The sequence below is a fragment of the Aquila chrysaetos genome, chromosome Z, assembly GCF_900496995.4.
Source record: "Aquila chrysaetos chrysaetos chromosome Z, bAquChr1.4, whole genome shotgun sequence".
Lineage (NCBI taxonomy): Eukaryota > Metazoa > Chordata > Aves > Accipitriformes > Accipitridae > Aquila > Aquila chrysaetos.
The window spans coordinates 74283024-74308344 of NC_044030.1; the positions used below are offsets into that span (position 1 = coordinate 74283024).

General features: G+C 37.3%; 1 protein-coding gene across 1 annotated transcript in view; it reads left to right on the plus strand.

Moving 5' to 3' along the window:
- Nucleotides 1-25321, plus strand: part of LMBRD2 (LMBR1 domain containing 2) — a 37116-nt gene that overhangs the window by 4806 nt on the left and 6989 nt on the right. The window contains exons 2-17 of the mRNA XM_030004723.2: nt 2666-2894; nt 3356-3435; nt 8548-8643; nt 9396-9563; nt 10429-10639; nt 13706-13780; nt 14136-14249; nt 14846-15029; nt 15890-16071; nt 16860-16993; nt 17211-17316; nt 18257-18354; nt 20138-20241; nt 21419-21465; nt 23277-23379; nt 24612-24741. Of these exons, the coding sequence (XP_029860583.1) occupies nt 2721-2894; nt 3356-3435; nt 8548-8643; nt 9396-9563; nt 10429-10639; nt 13706-13780; nt 14136-14249; nt 14846-15029; nt 15890-16071; nt 16860-16993; nt 17211-17316; nt 18257-18354; nt 20138-20241; nt 21419-21465; nt 23277-23379; nt 24612-24741 (2006 nt within the window). The 5' untranslated portion in view covers nt 2666-2720. The remainder of the gene's footprint in view (nt 1-2665; nt 2895-3355; nt 3436-8547; nt 8644-9395; nt 9564-10428; nt 10640-13705; nt 13781-14135; nt 14250-14845; nt 15030-15889; nt 16072-16859; nt 16994-17210; nt 17317-18256; nt 18355-20137; nt 20242-21418; nt 21466-23276; nt 23380-24611; nt 24742-25321) is intronic.

A 25321-nucleotide genomic window follows, 5' to 3' on the forward strand; every position in this document is an offset into this window, starting at 1 on the left:
CTTTTTGTCAGTGCTTAATAGGAGCATCTTCTAAGCAGTTTAAGGTTGTGCAGTATGAGAGATCTCTTCTGAAGTAGTTAATTGATCTCAGGAGAACATCCTTCAGGGGTTTAGGAATTTCAGCTAGCTTATACTAGGGACCCATGTGCTAATAGTGAGAAGCCTGTCTAAATAAAATGAAGAAACAGAATTATGGGTAAGGAACTTACCTTTCTTTGAACTAACAGCCAGGTTGAGAGGCAAATGCTGCTTGCCACAGGAACGCATGGCTTTATAGCCTGCAGTAATATATTTTAAGGTCTGATTCTAGTAGCATAGGTTGCAAATATGGCTGTCCTGTTAGGCAGGATTTGGTTCACAGCGAGAGCTCCTCTCAAGCATGGCATTTCTCACCTTGTCAATTTTTTTCCATTTAAGCTATTTGTGTGGAGAGCTAGTTTTAAGTGGTTTCTATCTAAAAAATTTGAGCTGTAATTTTGAAAATGTGTATACATTATTTCAAAACAACTCTCACTTGTCATCAGCTGCAGTCTGGTAAAAATTAGGCCTTTTATTTTGTATTTTGAGATTGAAATAGGAACCAGGTGAAGAAGAGAAAAATGTAGTTTACTTTGATGACTGCAAACTTGTCTTTGTCTTTGAAAGTGAGTTAAGTTGTGGTAGGACTCAATTCCCTCGCTATTTTAGCATATTCAGTACATTTTTGTAATCTTTTTAGAAGTTTCCTCATGGTAGTAACAGAGTGCCATATCTTGCACAAAAACTTTTCACCTTCTGTTTTGATAGCAGCTTTTTGGGTGTAACTGTAGTAAAAAATTTTATAGGTGTGACTAATGGAAGGTATGCTGTATAATTTTTTTTGTTTACATAGCAGAAGGTGTGGCTATAAGGGACACCCAAAGCTACTTATGTCAGATAGCACTGCTTTAATGAAGTCGATACCTAGTATTTCTTTTCCATTCATTTCTATTATATCCATTTCTACTATACTATAAATACAAAAGACTCTGTTTTCTGAGGAAACAAGAATGGTACAATAGAAAAGACAAGGACTTGCTTAGAGTAAGTGATTGAGGAATAAGTTAGATATCCTGGATTCATGATTTACAAATGATCTAGCCAAAATGTAGTACAGGCAGATAGTAAGGGGATGCTTTGACCTAACAGAAATGCTAATAATTTCATAAACACAGTAGATGAAAAGCAGAAGATAAAAAGGAAGTGTGTGCATCTTTGATAAGAAGCAGGAAAGTAACTTGAGCTGTTTTCAGAATATGGGATGCTCTGTGTATAACAGCCGATATGGAGTAAACAGACTACTCTTAATAAATGTGAAAGTGGCAAAATGGGGGGAGACAGATCTTCAGGGAAGAATCACAGAATAATTGTCCTGTGTGTCCTCACGGAAGTACTGGCACCACAAACTTTGGAATTTTTTAGTGGAAATAAGACAGTTTTCACTGCTTCGTGCCCTCATCCATAACATATCTGCTTAAGCAGTATACTGAGGGATTAGTAAATGAAATGGTTCACTTTAACAAATTCTGAAGGGATTTAAAAGTAAATCGAGGGAAATGTTAGTAGTACCATTTCTTCTAAATCTCTAAAGTTCCAGTAAAAAGTGAAAGCACTGAAAATAGAGAACAGTGGGGAAGCCATAGCAAAAACTATTACAGTTAAATCAAACCAGCTAAAATGGTAATCTTAATGGAGAAGCAAGTCAGCCTGACCAGCGTAATAAACTTTTTTTTTTTTAAATGTGTGAAGTGCCTGTGTGTGAAGTGCCTGTGGTAAAATGATGCTTATTAAAAAGGTTAGAAGCGGTTTAACTAACGATGTAACAAGTCAGTGAAATTTTCTCTAATAGATTTGTGCAGCTCACTTGCCCTTTGCATAATAGCGTGCCTGTGTGAAGATGTTATGCACCTTCTAGGCACTTCAGCAGTCCTGACTATAACAGAGTAACTAAACCCAGAAGAATGAGCAAAGCAAAAATATATCGTGGCAAGACTAATAATGAATGAATTGAGACCTTTGTTTCTCTGAAGAAGAATAGAAGAGGAGTAGGAAAGTGAATTAGCTAGCATGTTGCCTCTTAATACATGAAATTTCAAAGCTAAAAGAGGTACATCACAAGTAGACTAACATATACTTTTCTGTATTTTATGCTCTGTTAACTCTTAGTACAGAGTTTAAGTGCATAGTTGAGGAACGGTCCATTAAAAAAGTTGCTCATTAGCTTCCCAGAAACATTTAATTTAAACATTTAACCCTTTGTCCAAATTAGTTGATTTCTTCTAAAAGGAAAAAAAAAGAGCAGAATAGATTTTCTTTTGAAATTTGTACTGGACTTAAAAGTTAGGCTTATAGTCTTACTCAAGGACTGAGATTTGACTTCTGGATCTCTTGTATATCAAGAAGATGAAGAGGAGTTGGCCTAATATGTTGCTAGACATGACAAAATTGGGATGACATGATACTTTGATTTCTACAGAGGACTTTAGAGCACCATGCTGAAAATCTTGTTCTTCATCTGATCAGAGTTCTTCTCATGTGAAATAAGAAAACTCTATTAATATGTTTAAAAATGTCTGTTAAACAACTCCTTTCTGTGTAAATATCTTCCACAGATTTTAATGTAACTAAATGCCTTTTTGTCTTACAGTTCTGATCTGCTTTCTTAAGTGGGCTGTGCTGTGTGGCGGAGTGAACATTCAAGAATGAGTGGTGCAGCGTTGGGCCTTGAGATAGTATTTGTCTTTTTTTTGGCCTTATTCCTACTTCATCGGTATGGAGACTTCAAGAAACAGCACAGGCTTGTGATCATAGCAACATTATTGGCTTGGTATCTCTGCTTTCTTATTGTATTTATACTGCCTCTGGATGTCAGTACGGTAAGAAATCTGCGAGATTTCTCTAAGCAGAAAGCTTAGTTGCATAATATGTGTATAGTATTTTTTTAAAATCATAATTTCAAAGACAATATCTTAAACAGCAAATAAATTTTCCAAATAATACCTTATTAAACTAAGCACTTGTTACCTCTTTGCATGACAATGTGTTTACAATTAATTTTGCTTTTTGTTGATTTACCTCATCAGATAAATCTATTTCAGATGTTTTAAAATTTCATCACTTGTTTATAACAATTTTTTTAATCTGTTCAGGCAGTGTAAAAACACTTCCAGTTTTTTACTTATCCTGCAGTTTGCTTATTGTTTTGAGGGTTTATTAAAATAATTGCTCCCAAATGTAAATCTGGAGTACAGGAAATGTCTTTAAAAATGGCACTTACTATTTTTAAAGAAATGTTATACCGTTTTTGGTCACTGACATAAAATTAATTGTCTTTTAGACTATTTATAATCGATGCAAACTTGCTGCTAACTCCAGCCCTGCAGAAAGTAATGGCTCTTACGTTACTCTTGCTCCAAGGTAAGAGCTGTATGTTTTCTTCATTAGACTGTTTTTAAAGAAGTATTTTATGATTTTTTTAAATGATAGGAGTGTACTGTGTTTTTAATTCTAATAAACAAGTGTTGTCTGTGCAATACAACATTTGAAGATTGTAAGCATACAGAAAGGTGAGGGAAGAGGTGAGGAAAAGTGCATCTGCATCTGTTGGTAGTATGGAATCATACAATGGTTTGGGTTGGAAGGGGCCTTAAAGATCATCTAGTTCCACTCCCCCGCCATGGGCAGGGACACCTTCCACTAGACCAGGTTGCTCAAAGCCCCATCCAGCCTGGCCTTGAACACTTCCAGGGAGGGGCCATCCACAGCTTTGCTGGTGTCGTGGTTTAGACCCAGCCAGCAGCTAGGCACCAAGCAGCTGCTCGCGCACTCCCCCACCTCGCAGTGGGATGCAGAGGAGAACTGGGAAAAAAAGTAAACTCCTGGGTTGAGATAGGAATGATTTAATAACTAAAGTAAAATAAAATATGATACTAACAACAATGATAATAATAATAATAATAGCAACAATAATAATAATTAAATAATAATTGTAATGAAAATGAATAAAATAAAATAAATAAAACCCAAGAAAAAAACAAGTGATGCACAGTGCAGTTGCTCACCACCTGACCAAGCAGCAATCCATCCCTCCTGGCCAACTCCTCCCAGTTTATATACTGAGCATGACATTCGATGGTATGGAATATCCTTTTGGCTAGTTCAGGTCAGCTGTCCTGGCTATGCTCCCTCCCAGCTTCTGGTATACCTGCTCAGTTGGCAGAGCATGGGAAACTGAAAAATTCTTAACTTAGGATAAGTGCTACTTAGCAAAAACTAAAACATCAGTGTGTTATCAACATTATTCTCACACTAAATCCAAAACACACTGTACCAGCTACTAAGATGAAAATTAACTTTATCCCAGCTGAAACCAGGACATCTGGGCAACCTGTTCCAGTGTCTCACCAACCTCACAGTAAAGAATTTTTTCCCTAATATCTAATCTAAATCTACCTTCTACCCTCTTCCAGTTTAAAACCGTTACCCCTCGTCCTATCACTACATGCCCTGTTAAAAGAGTCCCTCCCCATCTTTTCTGTAGGCTCCCTTTAAGTACAGGAAGGCTGCTATAAGATCTCCCCAGAGCCTTCTCTTCTCCAGGCTGAAAAACCCCAACTCTCTTAGCCTGTCCTCATAGGGGAGGTGCTCCAGGCCCCTGGTCATCTTCGTGGCCCTCCTCTTGACCTGCTCCAACAGGTCCATGTCCTCCTTATGTTGGGGGCCCCAGAGCTGAACGCAGTACTGCAGGTGGGGTCTCACCAGAGTGGAGCAGAGGGGCAGAATCACCTCCCTTGACCTGCTGGTCATGCTTCTTTTGATGCAGCCCAGAATATGGTTGGCTTTCTGGGCCGTGAGCACACATTGCCGGGTCATGCTGAGCTTCTCATCACACCCCCAAGTTCTCCTCTGTAGGGCTGCTCTCAATCCCTTCATTGCCCAGCCTGTATTTGTGCTTGGGACTGCCCCGACCCATATGCAAGACCTTGCAGTTGGCCTTGTTGAACTTCCTGAGGTTCGCACAGGCCCACTTCTCAAGCCTGTGAAGGTCCCCCTGGATGGCATCCTTTCCCTCCAGCGCGTCAGCTGCACCACACAGCTTGGTGTCATTGGCAAACTTGCTGAGGGTGCGCTCAATCCCACTGTCCATGTCGCCGACAAAGATGTTAAACAGCACCAGCCCTAATACCGACCCCTGAGGAACACCACTTGTCACTGATCTCCACTTGGACATCGAGCCGTTGACTGCAGCTCTTTGAGTGCGACCACCCAGCCAATTCCTTATCCACTGAGTGGTCCATCCATCAGATCCATGTCTCTCCAATTTAGAGACAAGGATGTCGTGTGGGACAGTGTCAAATGCTTTGCACAAGTCCAGGTAGATGATTTCAGTTGCTCCTCCCTTATCTACCAATGCTGTAACCCCATCGTAGAAGGCCACCAAATTATTTCAGGCATGATTTGCCCTTAGTGAAGCCATGCTGGCTGTCACCAACCACCTCCTTATTTTCCATGTGCCTGGGCATAGCTTCCAGGAGGATCTCCTCCGTGATCTTGTCAGGCACAGAGGTGAGACTGACTGGGTGTAGTTCCCTGGGTCTTCCTTTTTTCCCTTTTTTAAAAATGAGGGTTATGTTTCCCCTTTTCCAGTCAGTGGGAACTTCCCCGGACTGCTACAGCTTCTCAAATATAATGGATAGTGGCCTAGCTGCTTCATCCGCCAGTTCCCTCAGGACCTGTGGATGCATCTCACCTGGTCCCATGGACTTGTGCACCTTGAGGTTGCTTAGATGGCCTCAAACCTGATCGTCTCCTACAGTGGGCAGTTCTTCATTCTCCCAGTCCCTGCCTTTGCCTTCTGTGACTTGGGTGGTGTGGCTGGAGCACTTGCTGTTGAAGGCTGAGGCAAAAAAGTAGCTGAGTACCTCGGCCTTTTCCATGACCTGGGTAACCAGGTCTTCCGTTTCCTTCTGGAGAGGGCTCACATTTCCCTAGTCTTCCTTTTATCACTGACATACCTATTGAAGTTTTTCTTATCGCCCTTGAGGTCCCTGGCCAGATTTAATTCTATTGGGGCTTTAGCTTTCCTAACCTGATCCCTGGCTGCTCGGACAATTTCTCTGTATTCCTCCCAGGCTACCTGTCTTTGCTTCCACCCTCTGTAGGCTTCCTTTTTGTGTTTAAGTTTGTCCAGGCGCTCCTTGTTCATCCACGCAGACCTCCTGACATTTTTGCCTGACTTCCTCTTTGTTGGGATGCATCGGTCCTGAGCTTGGAGGAGGAGGTGACCCTTGAGTATTAAGCAGCTTTCTTGGGCCCCTCTTCCCTCCAGGGCTTTATCCCATGGTACTGTACCAAGCACATCCCTGAAGAGGCCAAAGTCTGCTCTCCTGAAGTCCAGGGTAGCGAGCTTGCTGTGCACCCTCCCCAGTGCCCTGAGGATCTTGAACTCCACCATTTCATGGTCGCTGCTACCCTTGAGCTTCACATTCCCCCCGGCCCCTCCTTGTTGGTGAGAACAAGGTCCAGCCTAGCACCTGTCCTTGTCTCCCCTGTCACTTGGAGAAGGAAGTTGTCATCAGTGCAGTCCATGAACCTCCTGGATTGCTTGTGCCCTGCCATGTTGTTCCTCCAACAGATGTCAGGGTGGTTGAAGTCCCCCATGAGGACCAGGGCTTTTGAATGTGAGGCTGCTCCTATCTGTCTGTAGAGGGCCTCGTCCTCTCAGTCTTCCTCCATGGCTGGCTGGTAGTAGACCCCCACTATAATGTCACCTGACTCTGCCGTCCTTTTAATCCTGACCCATAGACCCATATATTAATTACACAGTAGTTCTAACTGATTACCTAAGTATTCCTTTTTTTTTTTTTTTTTTTTTTTTTAAATGTCACACTAGATTTCTTCTATTTTGTTGTCAAAGTGGTAGAACTAAGCTTTTTGAGCAATCTTGGGTATCTATAAGGAGAGGCCTTGGTGAATGCTTATCTTTCCTTCACAATCTTGAAGAATTTAGACCTGAAAATCTAGTTTTATACCTTACGAGTGAAATTAGTAGGCTTGTATTATATGTAAGCAGCACATCTAATTGCTTATTATAATTGCATACATACAGTAATTGGAGTTATCTGAAATGTACTGTGTTCTACTAAAGTAATGATAGCCTGCTCACTGATCTCTGGCAGGAAGGAAGTAATCCCTAAAACATGGTGAATGTAGGCAAATGTGAGCTCTTTCCATGGCTGCTCATTGTTTAGCCTCCATTGGCTATTTCCACATCTTGTGGATGTGTGCAGTGTAGTTATCTGTAAGATAATTAGAGCATTTAAGATGTCAGTTGATAAGTCCACGCAAAGTATTGCCAGTTCTGTTGTCCCAAAGGGGAGGCTATCTGGATGTTGTATATCCATGGAAGAACAGTAAAATGCCAGACTTAGTGACACAGCATAATATAATATATTATATTATAATATATATAGTATAATCTTTATTTAAGACCACCTGGTGTATGATAATTAAACTAGTTAGGTAAATACATAATTTGAAAACTATTCAATAGCCTTTCAATTTACCTATAGTTTCAGAACATGCTGATGGATGTTATACTATAGCATATGACTTGAGTATATCAAATAGAAATATCAACTTAAGTAGTAACTGAGCAGATACTGTGTTGGTGCAACTCACATCTTAAAACTTTGTTTGAAATCTTTAGTCACACTACCTGTCGTTCTATGGTCATTTCATAGTTTTGAAAATATTTATGCTATGTACATAAAAGCTCACAACTCAGGCTTAACTAGTTTGACCCTGGAAAACACCGATTATTTCTCAATAGATAATCCTATTAAATTGACTGTATTGCCCTTTGACTCACCATTGCTTCATTATCCAGATGGTGTGGGGGAAAAAAACAAAGTGTCTTAGCGTGGATGGGCACTTTGTCTTTTGCTCTTTTTTTACTAAAAAGGCTTTCATGGCTTTTCTGGTCTTCCAAAGCAAACACTACCTGTCGGAAAAGTATTGGCTCAACAAATCAAAGTTTATATAAGCCTGACTAAATCCAGCTGGGTGACAGAAGAAACTAACATACTTTTTTTACCACTCAATGCTCTAGGTGGTGGGGACCCTAGATATTTTTTAAAAAACTGTTGCACTAAGTAAAGTTGAATGGTCTTCTGTCTACAGAAATGTTTTTTCTTTGCATGAAGAAAGTAATTCATGCCCCAAAAGAAAAATTATAGCCTTAAAATGCTTAATTGCTTATTTCTCTTTAGTCTTTAAGCTACTCTTTCTTTCTCTAAGAAAGCTGTCTTGTCCAGATAAGTTGTTTGTGGGGAGGAGAATGATAAATATTTTTAAGTGGTGTTTCAGTTTATTTTCTTCTGAGATGGTTGGTGGTTGACTACGTACTCAAATAGTAGTATATTACTTCTGTGCTATTTTCAAAGACCTTTCTAGATAGGGGAATTTATAGAAAATGTTTTTATACTCTTGGCCCTACAACTAACAATAAGCCTCTTTACATGGTTACAGCAAGCAAAAATGTTTCAAACCATGGAGTTATATTCCTAATGGAATTATGCCAATTTTCTGGCGTGTTGTATATTGGACGTCGCAGTTTTTAACATGGTAAGTAAGGCAAAAGAATATGACAGAGACTATGATACAGGTATAGCTTCTAAGTGCAACATCTTTAGAGTCATAGCATACTCTTTAACAATATATATCACTATTCCAGAGGGCTATCTACTCATATATTATTCGCTAGCAGTCAAATTTCTCTAATAAAATCTGTACTAAATTGGGCATATGTTTTTTTTTTTCTCCTTTTCAGGTGGCAGCCATTTACTCTTGGTTCACTTTTATAGTTGAAACTGAGCAATTTACACATAGAGATGTTTATGGATAGATTGTTTGAAAAAATGGGGTTTAGGCAACTGGACAATGAAATAATTCCATGAATAAGTTGGGTAGTTTTTGAGTAATATTGTAAATTATTTGGTTTTATTGGAAATACTGTGTAAAGCTATAGCTACAGCTACAGCAAACAGATTGTCTGTGCTTTTGGGTTAGACTGATATGTGGTTTTTTATCAAGCTATCGTCAAATAATTATTTTTGTAGCTCAGTCAAGAATATCAGGGTTGGTAGTGAGTTCTCGATTTTTCATAGTAAAGCTAACTATTGTTTTTATCTGCAGCTTGTTTAAAGTTTGCAATCAGACCAGTACATCTAGAATAAAAACATATAACTAGCTAATTTGTTAGAAGTGAGTCTTAGCTTAAACACCCCATCTTAGTATCCTGCCACTGCTAAAGTACCTTTTTTTTTTTTTTTTTTTGGTTGGCTGATGTGGTTTGGTTTTGTTTGCTTTCCTCCTAGGATTCTGCTACCTTTCATGCAGTCATATGCTAGATCAGGAGGGTTCTCCATTACTGGAAAGATTAAAACTGCATTGATTGAGAATGCAATCTATTATGGCACTTACTTGCTGATTTTTGGAGCATTTTTAATATATGTGGCTGTAAACCCAAACTTCAATTTACAATGGTAAGAATAATGTTGTAAGCACTTGCATGAATTCTTATGGAATTCTCACGGGTGATCTCTTCTTGTAAATGAAATGGGTCTTTTTTAAAAAACAATTTTAGTTCATCTGAATTTTGCTAGGCAGTTGGGAAGTTTTGTTAACTTTTTTTATGGAAAAGAGTTTTTTTACTATAGAAATTTGTCTTTTGGTTTTCTGATTTTGATATGTACAACAGGGAATCCTCTTATATTTCCAGTGGGGTTTTTTTCCTCCCTACAAATGCATTTGCAAAGTTAGTGCAGAAACTTTTCTCAGTATTCTCAGAATAACATCTTCCAGAAGGTCTGTGTCAGTATTTCCTGTGTTGTGCTTCTGTCTACTGTAGATTCTATTTAGAGGTGAGAAGGTAAGTTAAAATAATTGGTCTTTACAGCATTGGTAATTGTCTTCCATACTAGATACAGTAGTAAGCATAGTCACGTAATGCCTAGTTGCTTTCAACTTCCACTTCTGAATAGAAATCATGAGTTCTGAGGCTGTTTCTTACAGTGACTGCCATTATGGTGTTTTGACCTCATTTTCAATAAGTTTGCTAAGTTCATGTTGTTTCCTAAAGAAACATGCTCCTCTGAGAATAAACATTTTTGTCTTATCTCCAGAGAGGGCAGAAACATGGGAGATACAGAAAAATCATGGCAGCTTTAAATATAGCCAAGCAGCAGGCTGGCCCTAGGCAAGAATTACAGATGATACCAAGTCTGTTCCTGTAAACTTGAAAGCCATATTGATGCATAGATACTTCAAGGTTGCTTTCTTGCAGGGGTAGGAGGATGTTGTATGTTTGTTTGGGTTTTTTTTTGTTTTTGCTATTGGTTTTTTCCTTAGGAACCAACTTCAGACTATTGGGATAGCTGCTGCAAACACATGGGGTCTCTTTCTTCTTGTGTTACTTTTGGGTTATGGTTTGGTGGAAATTCCCCGTTCTCACTGGAATGGGGCCAAGAGGGGTTATCTACTTATGAAGACCTATTTCAAAGCTGCCAAACTGATGACTGAAAAAGCAGATGCAGAGGAGAATTTAGAGGATATTATGGAGGTAAGTAACTAGCTTTCGCTATGAAGTAAATGAAGACTGCTGTTAAACATCTCTGAATTTCCTGGTGTTTTGCACTGGTGGCAAGAAAACATAAGTAGCGTGAACTTATTGTGAAATATCAGTAAATTAAAAAAATCATCACAGTGTGCCACTTGATGACACTCGATCCTGTGTAAAAATAAAAATAGTCCCTGATGTCAAGAACTGGGCAACTTGATAGCCATGGCAACTTGATAGCCATTATTTGTTGGTTTTTTTCTTTTATTGACATTTTGGAGTAATATTGGTCACTAATGAATAACATTCCAGAGTGAATTTGAAAATACAGCGTACAAATGTTTCCCTACTGTTCATGCGAATTCTGTGTGTCTGCTTTTATGCTCTGCTCCCGATATGTTTCTGGAATCTTGAGAAGAGTTTCCAAGTTGGATTTGTGGGACCATGCTATGTGCCTTTTGAGAAGAGAATATATAGATTGTTGGTTTTTTTCAGAGTTTCTTTTGAGACTGTATTTGTTGTTATTTGTGAGTGAGCAGTAGGCTCTAATGTAGTTCAAGAATAGAATGGAAATGTGACCCACTGAATAGCTATTCCCTGCTTTACTGCTCTGATACCATGGCTTGAAAATGATACTTCTGAAGAGTTGTAGGGTAGGTTGGTAACTTCTTCTGTAATATGTCAACATAAAATAATAGTAGAATCTTCATTCTTCAGTAATAGCATTTTGAACAAATTGCAAAAAACATCTAAGTGGGACGTAACTACAAAACTTACTAGAAAATGAGCAACAAAAACTTCATTAACTAGGATAGCACTTAGAATAGAACAGAATGGAATAGAATATTTCAGTTGGAAGGAACCTACAACAATCATCTATTCAAACTGCCTGACCAATTCAGGGCTGACCAAAAGTGAAAGCAAATTATTAAGAGCATTGTCCAAATGCCTGGAGAAGGCAGTGCTGATCTCTTCTCTCTGGTATCCACTGATAGGATACATGGGAATGGTTCAAAGCTGCGCCAGGAGAGGTTTAGAGTGGACATGAGGAAGCATTTCTTTACCAAGAAGGTGGTCACACGTTGTAACAGACTTCCTAGAGAGATGGTCGATGCCCCAAGCCTGTCAGTGTTTAAGAGGCATTTGGACAATACCCTTAACAACATTCTTTAACTTTTGATCAGCCCTGAAGTGGTCAGGCAGTTGGACTAGATGATTGTTGTAGGTCGCTTGCAACTGAAAATATTCTATTCTGTTCTATTCTGTGCTGTTCCCTTAAACACAGCATACCCTGTGCCTCGAGGAATGTTCTTCCATGGTTTAAACTCCCAAAGTTTTGGTGGAGGCACCAGTTCTGGAGCCAGGTATTGATATTGTGGGCTTGCCTGTTTCTTCCAAAGTCTCCCCCAATCACTGGGAAGGTTGAGAAAAACACTAGCTGTGCTCCTGAATTTTATAGCATTCTTCCCAGGGCTCTGAAATACCTTTTAATCGACCTCAGACTTTTTATTGCGACATCATTAGTACCCATGTGGAAGAGCAGGAATGGATAGTAGTCTGAAGGTTGTACTAAGCCTTTCAGTCTTGTGGTGATGTCCCTAATTTGTGCCCCGGCGAGGCAGCAAACTTCCCTGAAAAGAGGGTCTTGTACTAGATTGCTGTCTTGCACTAGATTGTCCTTTAAGTCAGGTAGGGTGACTTACAGATTCTGAGGTTATGCCACACACAGCATACAATACATTGTTAACGCATGATAAAACCTTGTTTCAAGGTTTGTCCCTTACTTTTTTTCCACTTTTTCTTCTTTCAGTCTAGAAACAGTTGCACTGTACCGTAGAAATCTTTGCCAATATTTTATTTTCAGCCTTCACAGGACCACCGAAGTGTGTGAAAATATTTAAAAATTCTTAATGCCAGTGCTGACTCTGAGAACATGACTGTAAATATTATGAATTGCTGCTCTGTCGAATAAATCACAAAATTTTAGCTCTCACCCAGTTCAGTTTAGGTTTTTGTTTTCTTCCTTTATCAGAGGTTCTGAAAACACAAGAACCTGTAGTACTGGAGGATACTTCCAATTTTTTTTTTTTTCCCAGTCCAGTGCTCTACTTGACAGGGCTGAATATGTTAGGGTTGACCCTTACAGGCTTTCTTGCAGGATTTTGTTGGTTTGTTTTTCATAATCCCACTACATAATGAAAAATTCTTTGCCACAGACTAATCAGATCTCTTGTGATCATTCTCTCAGCAGATTCAGAGGGAATCCAGAATTATTGACAGTCACCTGCTAGAACAATGTCAAAGGACTGTCTATATCCATTTAACCTCCCTTGTCACACTAAACAAAGGCAATTCTTCTGTCTGCTGAATCATCCTATTTGACAAGGTTTCTAAGCCTTTACAATTATTTCTGTCCTCCAGACTCTAGAACTTACCTCTGGTTTTTTTTTGAAGTGCTGTTTGCAACAACAACAACAAACATCAAAAGGTTATCTCTGGATTGCCGCTAGGATGAAGAATAAAATCTGGTTCTCACTAAGCCTGATAAACTGCTAGAGCCAGTTTGGACTCAACTTACCTAGCTGTTAGGTACCATCTTTTCATTACTGATAAATGCCAAATGGTCTTGGAAGTGAGCTATGTGGAGATAAATGTGAGGAAGATATAAAATGAAGTAGTGTAAAATTACATTCATCAAGCTGCTTAAAATAATAAATGTGAAACTAAACCAGGTAAGACAGAAACTTAGCCTCTTTACCTACAACTAAAACAAGAAAGTATTTTCCATTTCAACATTTATGCATAGAAACCAATCCTCCACACGTTCACAGAGTAATGTTTGCACACTGACATTGTTATTTTAAAAAATACATATATTCTTTATAAATACTCCTTCAATTATCTTTCATTAGATTTCTAGTGAACTGTGGCTTTTAGGAAGTTCTATTGTTTTTAGGCTCTGATGGTTATCTTTTCCATTGGGAGGGCTGGAACTCTTATCTGAGCCTGTAAGATTTTTTAATCTGTTTAACATAATGAAATAACTCTGTATTTTTTTTTCCTCAACAGGAAGTCCGTAAAGTCAGTGAGAGTATCAAGTATAACCACCCTCTGAGAAAATGTGTTGATACAATACTGAAAAAGGTAACACGTTGCTCATCTTCAGCGATAATTGTTCAATTGGGAGGGAGTGGTTCCTGCACCTACTGAGTACTTGTACATTACTTTCTTTTCCCCTTAACATAAAATCTCTAATTGGCATCTTGGGAGTTTCTGACCAGACTTAGACTTGAAATTCTTTGTGGAATATTTTCTTATGATGTATGTAATTATCTGCTGTGTTTTGAAATGTGTAGTATTTTAGAAACAGAAAAATCTACGCTTAGAGTGAGCTTTTCAGTTGCAGGAAATGCCCCAAATATTTACAAATCATTAACAAAAAGCAAAAGAGCACTTGCTACTCCTTCACCTGCCAGTTAATTTTCCCTTTTCCCTCCAGTGTCCTACTGAGTACCAGGAAAGAATGGGTAGGAACATGGACGATTATGAAGATTTTGATGAAAGACAGAACAGTTATCCAAGTGAAAAAAGTTTGGTCAAACTTCACAAACAGGTATATTAATGAATGAAAGAATGCCTATCTTATGCTAATGTAATGAGTATAAATGCTAATCAAACAAAGATTTTCAAGGCACTTTACCTGAATTGCTGAGTATAGTGGGTTTTGGGATTGCTACTTAACAGAAACTTTTCTCAGTGAAAGAAAACATAGATATTTAATATCCCAGGTGAAGTCCAGATCAAATTTCTGGATGTGTAAATAGTGTTCTTGTCGCGTTATATCTTGACAGTGTTTTAACTGTCTGTGAGTAGGCCTTGTAATGATTGATTGACAGTACATTCTAAATAAGAAAGTTTAGTAAAAGCTTGGTATTCACTAAGATGCAAAAATAAAGTGATACGTTGGAAAAAGTAGGCTGTTATTGCTACAGATAAATTGTGACGAAAGAACTGCAAAACTCAGGAGGCATACATGTAGTCCTCTTATGATTTATATATTTACAGAATTAACTGCCTGCTTTTGTAAAGTATACAGAATTAATCTTTGCAATTATGTAATGTAGACATTTTTAAGGGATTTTGCAAGGCTTTTCTCTCATTTCTTGAACCAAGTATGTTGTAACCATAATTTCTTGGAATTTATTGTAGGTAATCTATTCAGTACAGAGACATCGTCGTACACAGGTCCAGTGGCAAATTCTTTTAGAACAAGCATTTTACCTAGAAGATGTGGCAAAAAATGAAACCAGTGCAACTCGACAGTTTGTTCATACCTTTCATTCCCAGGAACCAGAGAATAAAATTATTCAGTATTTCTACACACCAACTGTTGGTAAGTGCTGTCATGCAGGTTTTGAATATGTAAAGGATTAACTGGTACCATTTTGTAAGAAGAACTGATTGTTTTATGTAAAATGTTCAGTTACAGTAGAGGGAAGCAAATGTGCATCTTAACACGTTTATGTAATGGAATAGCCATCAGATATTGATTTATGCTCTTGACCATAAGCTTAAATTTTTTTACAAATGTAATTGCAGTTACATGTTGTAATAGCAATAGCAAACTTTGAAGCCTTATAAGAAGAAAGCAAAATAGCAACTTTAGATTATTGGATCATGGCTGCCTTCTACATTTGTGGGATAATACTGAGTTGGCACTGCTGTTCCAGTAAAGCAAAGAGGAAAGGACTCTTTGTCTGTCATGTACCAAACATGCGGGTGCTTGTGCATCTTTTCAGAAAGTGTCTTCTCCTAATCATGTTTTAACTTCTGATTTGTTGTGCACTAGCAGTGAGTTATTTCCAGGGTAGGACAATATAATTTTACAGCCTAAGCTTTGTTTGTCAGAGAGTAACAGATGAACAAACAAAAAGTGCATCATTACTCATAGTATCTGGGCCAAAAGTGAGGAGTTCTATTCTACACGCTCCACACCCCCCACTCTGTTTGCAAAATTTGCATCCCAAATCCCACCCTTTTCTCCCCAATTGAACATATGATTCCTTAGGGCTGAGCGAGATCTCTTGGCATTGGAAAAGCCCTGAAATTAAGTGTGCAACCCCGCAGATTCCAGCCTTGGTTTTAAGGGCATGCATGCAAGAAGTTCGTAACAGCTTTTCTGAGGGAGTTGCATTTCTGATTGTGTAATTTTCATTAACCCATTCCGAATGTGTGTGTGTTTGTTTTTTCCAGAGTGGTACTGGGAATGTCTTCTACGACCATGGTTTTACAGGGTGCTTGCAGTTGTTCTGGCCACGTTCTCTGTAATTGTTGTGTGGTCAGAGTGCACATTTTTCAGCACACAACCAGTTTTATCACTCTTTGCAGTTTTCATACAGCTGGCAGAAAAGACATACAATTATATATACATAGAGGTAAGTTTGGCATAATCACTCAACAAAAATCTTTTCAGATAGATTGTTATTACAACAACAGTAGACCAGACTGATTTAAAAATAAGTCTCTAAATAATCTGTCAGCTTTCAGATGGTGTCTAAAATGTATAATACCAAACTTAGTTTCTGTGGATGGAGTCTGCCTTTTGCCACTTTTTACAGCTGTCCAATATGGAGTGAAGAAGGTGTGACCCAGTTGAGCTGAATATCATGTGTAGAGTAATTTGTGAAACATCAGCTTGGAGCTTAGGTGTTTAGACTGTGTCTGATCAGCCATGTGTGTGTGACCTTTCTTCCCTAAATAGGAATTTGCTGCTGACCAGAAATCCAGTCACAGATGTGACTAGCATATGCATGCACAAATTTATCAGTAGAGGAACTGAGCTGAAAAATTCCAGTATACTAACAAAATAGATTAAACTGAAAACACTTGTTTTTATCACTTTTTGTGGGAAGAAATGTCAAATCAGCCATAGCAATTATCGAGGCAATTACAGCAATTTCATTTACATAACAAGAAGTAGAATAAATGTTCCTAGGGTCAGTTGTGTTAGCTTATATGAAGTGCAGAATGTTACAAGTATCATTCTCAATTTAAATTAGTCAAAAAAACTCCTGAAACTCTTCTCAGAGCTGGTGTTATTGTCCCATCTCAGAATGAAAAATAAGGCTGCAGTCAACCTTTTGCATATACAGACTATGTGCTGAATGCATTAAAACCTTTAGTAGAGTTCTACATTCAAACAACTTTCTTTCCCACCCCCCAGATGGCGTGTTTTCTTACCATCTTTTTCCTAAGTATCTGTGTCTACTCTACTGTCTTCAGGATCCGTGTATTTAACTATTACTACTTAGCTTCACATCATCAGACAGATGCGTACAGTCTTCTTTTCAGTGGCATGTGAGTATGTAGCATATATTTTGTATTTTGCATATTTTCTGTCAAATAATTGAAAATGTCCATGAACCTTTCATTTATATCCTTTCATTTATAATCATATGGGTATAAATCCTAACGAGCTGTACATCATTATTCTGTGATATATCCTGTTATGATTTCTTAAAATTTTTAGTGCAAGAAATTGTTTTAAATGCTGTTGCCTCTTGCATTTGTGCAGGTTATTTTGCCGTCTTACTCCACCATTATGCTTGAACTTTTTGGGCTTAACCCATATGGATGCAACAATCTCTCACAAAAACACTCAGCCAACTGCTTATACATCTGTAAGTACAGAAAATGTGGGTTTGAGGCTTCTATGTGGCTTGGACAATAGGCAAAATATTTTTAAATACTTCCTCTAGTAAGATTAAGATATTGAAATCTTTTCACTAGTATTAAACAGGTAGAAATACTTGCTTACAGACCAGGAGTTTGGTAAGGATTGCTAGGAGTCATCAATAGCTCAGTTTTTCTCTTTTGGTCTCTTTATCCTAAGAAAGTAAAGTATTATGCTGAAGAGTTCAGGCTGTTCTTCACTTCCTAATAGGTTTAGCCTCCACTGGCTTGTCCCATACAGTGTATGGGACATCTTTATAGATTGGGAGCAAACCTAACGTGCCACTGAAAACCGGTAAGTTTGGTTTTACTGAACAACCAATTTCTGTAGGACAGCAAGTTACATGTCACATCTTTGTTGTTAGCAAGTAGATTGTTAGTGTTGTCCAGACACTCCTTTCACAGCAGATGAAGAGATCCACCAGGTTTGAACTGGTTCTGGATTAGGTGAGACAACAAGATCTGGCATCTTAGAAACCTCAAAACTGGATACACTGTTAGAGGTGACCTTTATATCTGGTTATTGTGGTTCTGGATTAGGTGAGACAACAAGATCTGGCATCTTGGAAACCTCAAAACTGGATACGCTGTTAGAGGTGGCCTTTATATCTGGTTATTGTGGTTCTGGATTAGGTGATACAACAAGATCTGGCATCTTGGAAACCTCAAAACTGGATACGCTGTTAGAGGTGGCCTTTATATCTGGTTATTGTGGTTCAACTGTCTGAATCAGATCTGTGATGATAATACTTACCGATGTTTCAGTAATTATTCAGTAGAGTATTGTGTGTTTGTGCGTTGTGTGTGTGTGAAAACAGTGAGATGGCACAATCTATATGGATATATGTAGAATATATAGAGCTTGTTCTCATGGATTTTTTTTTGCAGATAATGGGATCCATGAGAGTGCTGTCCTTCATTGCAGATGGATTCTATATATATTACCCAATGCTTGTTGTCATTCTCTGTATTGCCACATACTTTAGGTAAGTGATTTGCGAGACAGATCCTCCATGTTTCTTTACACTAATAATACTAGTTTCAGCAATCAGGAAGAGATTCATTTCTCCTTTTCCAGGAGTTGAGTTGTGACATATTAATAAAAATGCCAAAACTGAAACAATAAATTGCTGTTTATCTATGTGAAATGTGTACATTTTAAGAGTGTCGATTGTAGTAGCTCATAACTGAGTTGTGGGTTTTTTTCACCATTAAACTTCTTTCCTAGATTTTGAGGTCTGATCTGTTCAAACTTTGGAGCCCACAAACATTTAGACTCTGCTTTTGAGTTTAAAATTACCATGGGGAAGCTATGTTTTTAGCAAGGTTTTCTAATAAACTAAGAAGCATTAGCAGAAACTTTAGGTAATGAACTTTCTAACAGGCTCATAACAAATTTCTGATCCATTACCAGACTTCAGTTTGAAAGCATAGTGGTTTAAATCATTCAATCTTGTTTCCCTAAGCCACAGTTTGTTGGAGGCTGGAAGGGTAATTGCAGAAAATACTGTTACATGCTTGCTTTATCCTTACATTTCAAAATGTCTGCTTTTGACCACTGTAAGAGATGAGATACTTTTGGTCTGACCTTGGCCGGCTACATTGATGTTCACTTCTTCAGTTTTGCGTTACCATTCAGTCGGAAGCAATGTATATGTTTTGAGTCATGTATAATATAGTTAAATGCCCTGAATGTCCACTAATACCCTATGTGCATCCATAGATAGTAAGACAGCAAGGATCCAGTCTTAGGTTTGCCCTGCTTACCTGTAGGTCAGGTCACAAAAGTGGTGGTGGAGGCAAAAAAACAACTAAACAGGAAAGCCAATGACAAAAAAATAGTTTGTGTGACTTCCTGTCCATGATGATCCTGGGTCTTGAATGCCACAGTGAAAAGGAAGAAAAGAAACTAAAGGAGAGGAAGTTGCTTTGCATGAACTTTAATGCCATCTAATAATTCAGCTATATGCAAAACAGAATGTTTAATTAAAATCTATCAAGGAAAGCTGTCTCCCTTGTTTAATCCAGCAGTCTTAAAGTTCAGATAGTATGGGAAAAAAACTTCTCAGCATGAATATACAATGAAGTGAACTTTGACCATGATATTGATGCTCCAGTTTGGAGAGAGGAAAACAATAACAAAAACCAGCAGTTGTGTTCTCTGGTGTGAAGTTGAAAAGGTGAAAGTGGTTTCATGCTGTCCAGGTCCAGGACTAGTTTAAAAAAGATGGAGCAAGCTTCCTATCTGACTGCTGCCAAATGGGTATCCAAAATGTCAGCCAGCATCCCTACAGCTTAAAAGCATGCCACGCATTTTTCCTAAATGAAACCTGAAATGAAGGCGGCTTTCCTATGTTACTACTGTTTCAAAAACACAGAAATCATAATAGGCAGAATTTTTATAGTAATTGTCTTCTGGCAAAGAAGAATCAATGAAATATCATAGGTATACATTCTGTTATATCTGAGAACATTTCAAGCAAGTGTCTTTATCTTAAGTCATTTGCACTTCTCAGACTATAAACAGTTTTATCTCTCTATTTGACTAAGATTATCCATCACTTTCAATTGGATTTAGGACCTTGTCACTGTTCTGAATTTTCTGCTTTCTCAGGTAGTATAAAAATCTGTCTTTTCTTCTATATTGCTTTTTTACTTGAATTGTCCATAAATTTCTGAATAATTTGGTTTACATTTTGCATTGTAATATATCTAAACTATTCATTGTAAATTAGCAAAGGAAATTGCTTCTCCTTCTGCTTTTACCAGTTTAGGAACTCGTTGTTTGAATCTTTTGGGATTCCAACAGTTCATGGGGGATAGCGAAATGACTTCTGATTTGATTGATGAAGGAAAAGAGCTAATCAGAAGAGGTAAGTTACATCCTTTATCCTAGTCTTACTACAAAATATAATGTGTTGTTGCATTAAACTTGTCTGAAATGTTGCACAAAAAAAAAAGCATATAGCTTGTCAATATTTTGAGAACTGTACTGAGGCAGTCTGCTGCACAAAATGCAATAGACTTACAGCATTGTGGTTGCTATATAAACAATGCTGGACTTTACTGATGTCTAAGTATCAGTTTTACTCATCTAGTATCTGAATTTTAGATATTTCTAAATATTTTACAGTTCATTTAAGTGGTACTCTTCTGAAGGCATTACTGATGTAATAATACCTGAGCAGGTGCTTGTATAATCTGTCATAAAGGATAGTTAGGGCTTAACTTGTCTTTATCATATTAACTCATTTTAATCTTTCTTTGTGTATATGTTTTGATTGAGCTGCCCAAACTCTGTCACATCCTTTAGGATTTTTTGCTGTTTCAACTAACTGTTTTATCACAGAAGGCATGTTGTTACTTAGAGCTGTAATTATCTGCTGGTTTGGAGCGCTTTTTAAATTTTTTTATGTTAAGTTTTATTGAAAGTATTTCTTGAAAGTTGTTAAAAGCTGTTGTGGTTCTTGAGTAAATGGTTAGAAATTAAAATCTCTGGATACAATGTTGTATTATGGAATACTTTTACTCTCATAGTTTATGAAAAACAAAACCTAGATTTACTTACAGTAGTAGTATTTCTTTTTTGGGGCAAAGAGGAATGTCTCTCATTCCCTTAAACAAAAGGTTACTATTTCTTTGGTACTGTGATGTTACACTTCTAGCTTAATAGCAGATATGGGCACAAAGTATTTGCATCATACTTCAGGCCTTATAGAACTTCAGCAAGATTTTGGTTCAATAATGCTCAAGTTTCTTCTTAACTTCATACTTTTTCCAACTATTTCTAAGATGTTTTTTTCGCTTTGCCTTCTGGTATCCAAATGTTATGCCTTGACCCAAGATACTATCATGATTAATTCATTTTAATGGGAAATTCCATAATGATAGACAAGCAGCTTTGCCTTTTGTTTTTCTTTAATTGTATGAACCATCTATTTCAATAAGAATCTGTGCTAGTTAACTTCAGATTTTCACTGCTTGTTTAAAAAAAATATTGGTAATGATTTTTCTTGTATGGAGCTCAGGCAATTTTGTTTTTATTTCTAGAGAAAAGAAAACGACAAAGGCAGGAAGAAGGTGAAAACAGAAGAAGGGTATGAGACAATTTTAGCTAACAATATCTGATAGGCTTTGCCATTGCTATTTAATTAAGCATGATCTATTTCACAAAAAAGTAAGTCCCCAATAATTGATGGAATCAGTTTAATCTTGCAGAATAGTCTTGGCTGGGGGTAAAATAAATAATTTACATTTTAATTTTAAAGGCTAAGAGAGTGATTGTGGTCACACTACTTGGACACTTTTTTTACTTAGTGTGCTGTGAGAACAGTGTATGCCAATTGGTGTAACAAGCATTAAAAAGAGTCCTGATTTCTAGGATGCAGAATAATTTGAAATGGTTTATTATCAGTCTCTTATGTTGATACTGCTCTACTTGAAATAACTGAAGTTGCAGGGTCATAATTTTCACTGGAATGGGGACTGTATGCTCTTCCCAAACTTACCCATTGCTTTATGTGCTCATTGGAAAGTAATTGGCACAGATTTTTAATTTTTTTTCTTCCTTTTTTCAGAGGCGGGAATTATATTTAAGACAGAATTAACAGTGTTACCACTGAGTAACAAACAGAATGTTTGATTCACATTATACTTTCAGTGCATACTGAATAGACAGATTTGTGAAGGAAGTCAATCTGAATAAAAAATAATGCAAGCAGCTTCATTTTAAGGAGCTTCAGTTAACTATAGTTTTAGTTTTTCATTAATTTATAACATTTGGAATATAGTATAGAAAGTCACAATCAAAGAGATAATCAAAAGGATGCATGCAAAAAATGAACTGACTAAAGGAAGGGAAAAATATTATCTCCAGAAAGGCAAGATAATACTGGGACTAAAGCCTCTTGACATTTCAAGCTCAGGGATACTTTAATTCTGGATGACAGCTAATACTGCATAGTATTACTCTCTTCTGATCCTCTGCCCCCCATCTCATAATTTTCAAACTTGAACTTGTTGTGAAACAAAATAGTAGCAAATGCATGATGCATTTAGTATACACCGAAATGATCTGACATCAAGCAACAATTTTAGTTCAACAGCAAACTCAATTTCCGATGTTACATGGTTTTGAGTTTGCATTAAATACTGTAGCACATTCATTCTTGAAACTTTTGGGGCCTTTGAGAGTGGTATCTTTTACTGGATCATGACTAAATGTTTGATCCTTCTGCAGTTTAGAACTGTAACATATGGCATAAATTAGCACAGTAACTTGGAGTATAACAGTTCCTACCAGTCCATAATCTGGGAATCTGAAACATATTAAAGTTACTGGAGCAATTGGAAAAGTTTCTATTGAGACATTAAGTTCTCTCCTAATAAAAGCATGGGACATTTTCTTCTTTAATATTTCATTATACTTCATGCTGAAATGTTTACATACTAAAACGTGATGGAATGGAAACAGAACAGAACAGCAAGTTTAGTAAACATGGCCTGTCCAAATGTTTTTTTGTGCTATCTGCATCTGGCTGTTTTTCCTTTCTGCCACTAGATGGAAGTAGAAATCAAAAAAAGCAACGTTTCCACCATAACAGAGCAGTTGTGTGAACTTTGAGTGTAGATTTAATATGTAGTTTGTTTTCTGCAAGTCTTTTTTTCTGAAGAACAGTTATGGTGACCGGTTTAGTGAAGGAACATATCTTGAGTTTAAAACAAAACAAAAATTTTTCCTGTATCAAGATACTAAACAGGAACATTTTCAAAGTATTACTTTCATAGTCTGATGTGATTGACCAATTAGCTCTAAATTGTGGATCTGGAGTATTTCTTGATCCTACATATGCTTTTGTTGTGTTGCTTTTTCCTCACAGCTTATGTTTCCTTTTTTGTCTTTTTCCAGGAATGGAAGGAACGGTACGGAAATAGAGACGATTCCACTAGGAACAGAGTTGCCCACACAGACCAAAAAGAATCCAGCTTCTCAGAGACAAATACCAATAGACGTAAGCTTTGTGGGTTTTGGGGAGAGTTTGTTTTGTTTTGACTTCGTTTTTTTAATACCTTGTCTGCACAACACTGGCTGTGTGAGTAGCTCCTTTTTGTCATAGATGGTGTGCTGATATATTCCCTTCTGTGGCACAGTGCCATCTTGCCCATTAAAGACACCTGAAAAGAGTCCTGTGTTTCTTCCCATCTTCAACCTTTGAACTAGTTGAGGTAGGAGATTCTGGTTAGTCTCAATTACTTCTTTTCTTGTAGGACATATAATGATTGCAGTTAGAGTAGCAGTTGTCAACAAAGAGACTGTATTTAGGATATGTCTTGAAGTTGGGAGTTTTAATAATTAAAATTTACCTCTTCTAGTTGCGAATGAACTCTCAGGCTAGAAAAACAGAATAATCAGATAGATGACCAACAAATGTAAAGCCAATAACTTATCATATGGGTGTATACATGTTCATTTAATAACGTCTGTTAGCAAAAAAACTTTTTTGTGGATGCTCTAAACTTCCAAAAAGCTTATTTGTCACAGTGTTAATGTTTTTTATGTATTTTAAGTGCTCTTGTAAGCTAACAACAACTAAGAAATGAAACTGAAGAAAAGAAGGAAAAAGAGGCAGGAGGAGGGAAGGTTTGAACACGCTTTTGGGACAACTCTGGTAGATTTCCCCCTCCTCTTTACAAAGCTGGAAACCCAGATTTTCTTTGGTAGACTATCTGAAATGATGTGAAATCATATTTTAACGTTAACCGTATGAATATGTAGCATTCCAACACCAAAACAAGCCGTAGGTACTGGCCTAGTGAAGGGGGCAGAGTGAACTGCAAAACAACTATATCTAATTAATTTATGAGATTGCCTCTTTTAAAACAAACCAAACAAAACCTCCAGCTAGCTTAGTTAAAGTGGGAAGTTGGGAAGGTGAATGGATGGTTGGTTGATTGAAAAGTGAAGTTTACATATAACCTCCCATTTTCTTTGATTCTTTGCAAAATAGATCTCATCCTACATGAGGGGCAAAGGAAAAGTTGTAGTTACATTGCTATGGAGATACAAAAATGAAATACTTCAAATTTGAGCATGTAGCCAGATTTGCTTTAATATGGAATCTACTCTAAATCATCACACTTATACTTTGGATGAGATAGCAGGGTCTTTTAAGCTTGATGTCTCCACACAGTCTGTGGTGTTCATAAAGCAAATGAGTGTCTTTCCTTCCTTTTACCTATTCAGCACTATCAAAATACACCCGATCAAATGGTAGGACTGAAAGAGATAGGATAGAACTCCTCCAGGATGCAGAACCTTTGGATTTTAATGCAGACTCAGTTAATGATGACCCTCTTGAATTGGACTCAGGAAGGTGAGGAATCTTCTGTGTTATTTACAATTAAAAGATACTAATGTCTTCTGTCTTCTGACCTATGACAGCTATATCACATGGTTTTGTAATAATAGTTTTGTAAAAAATATTTATCATCTCACTTAGCTCTTTTCATTTCTTCCTTCTCCCCCATGATATGGGAATTGTTTTAAAACCAATTGAAATCTGAAGGTTTTTCAGTTTTTTAGAAATGTCTGAGTAAGATTTGATTTTAATTTAATTTTGTATATTGGCATAATCTGAAAAATACTGCATATAAAAATAGAAAACTGGAGAATGACTTGCATACATACAATATAAGGTTTTCTCTAATTTCCTGCAAGACTTTAGAAAGCTCACTTGATTTCCCTGTATAAAAACCATCATAAAGGGCTGCAAGAAAGAAAACTGAGTATTACAGGACCGGTAGTTGCAGGAATACACCTGGGGATCAGAACTTGGAACTACTGGACTAAATTAAAATCTGAACTTACTGAACAAAAAGTCCCAGACTGAACAGTGTAGCTCTGTCTATAGTAGAGAATTCTGTGATTCTGTGGGTGTGACTGCAATATCAAAT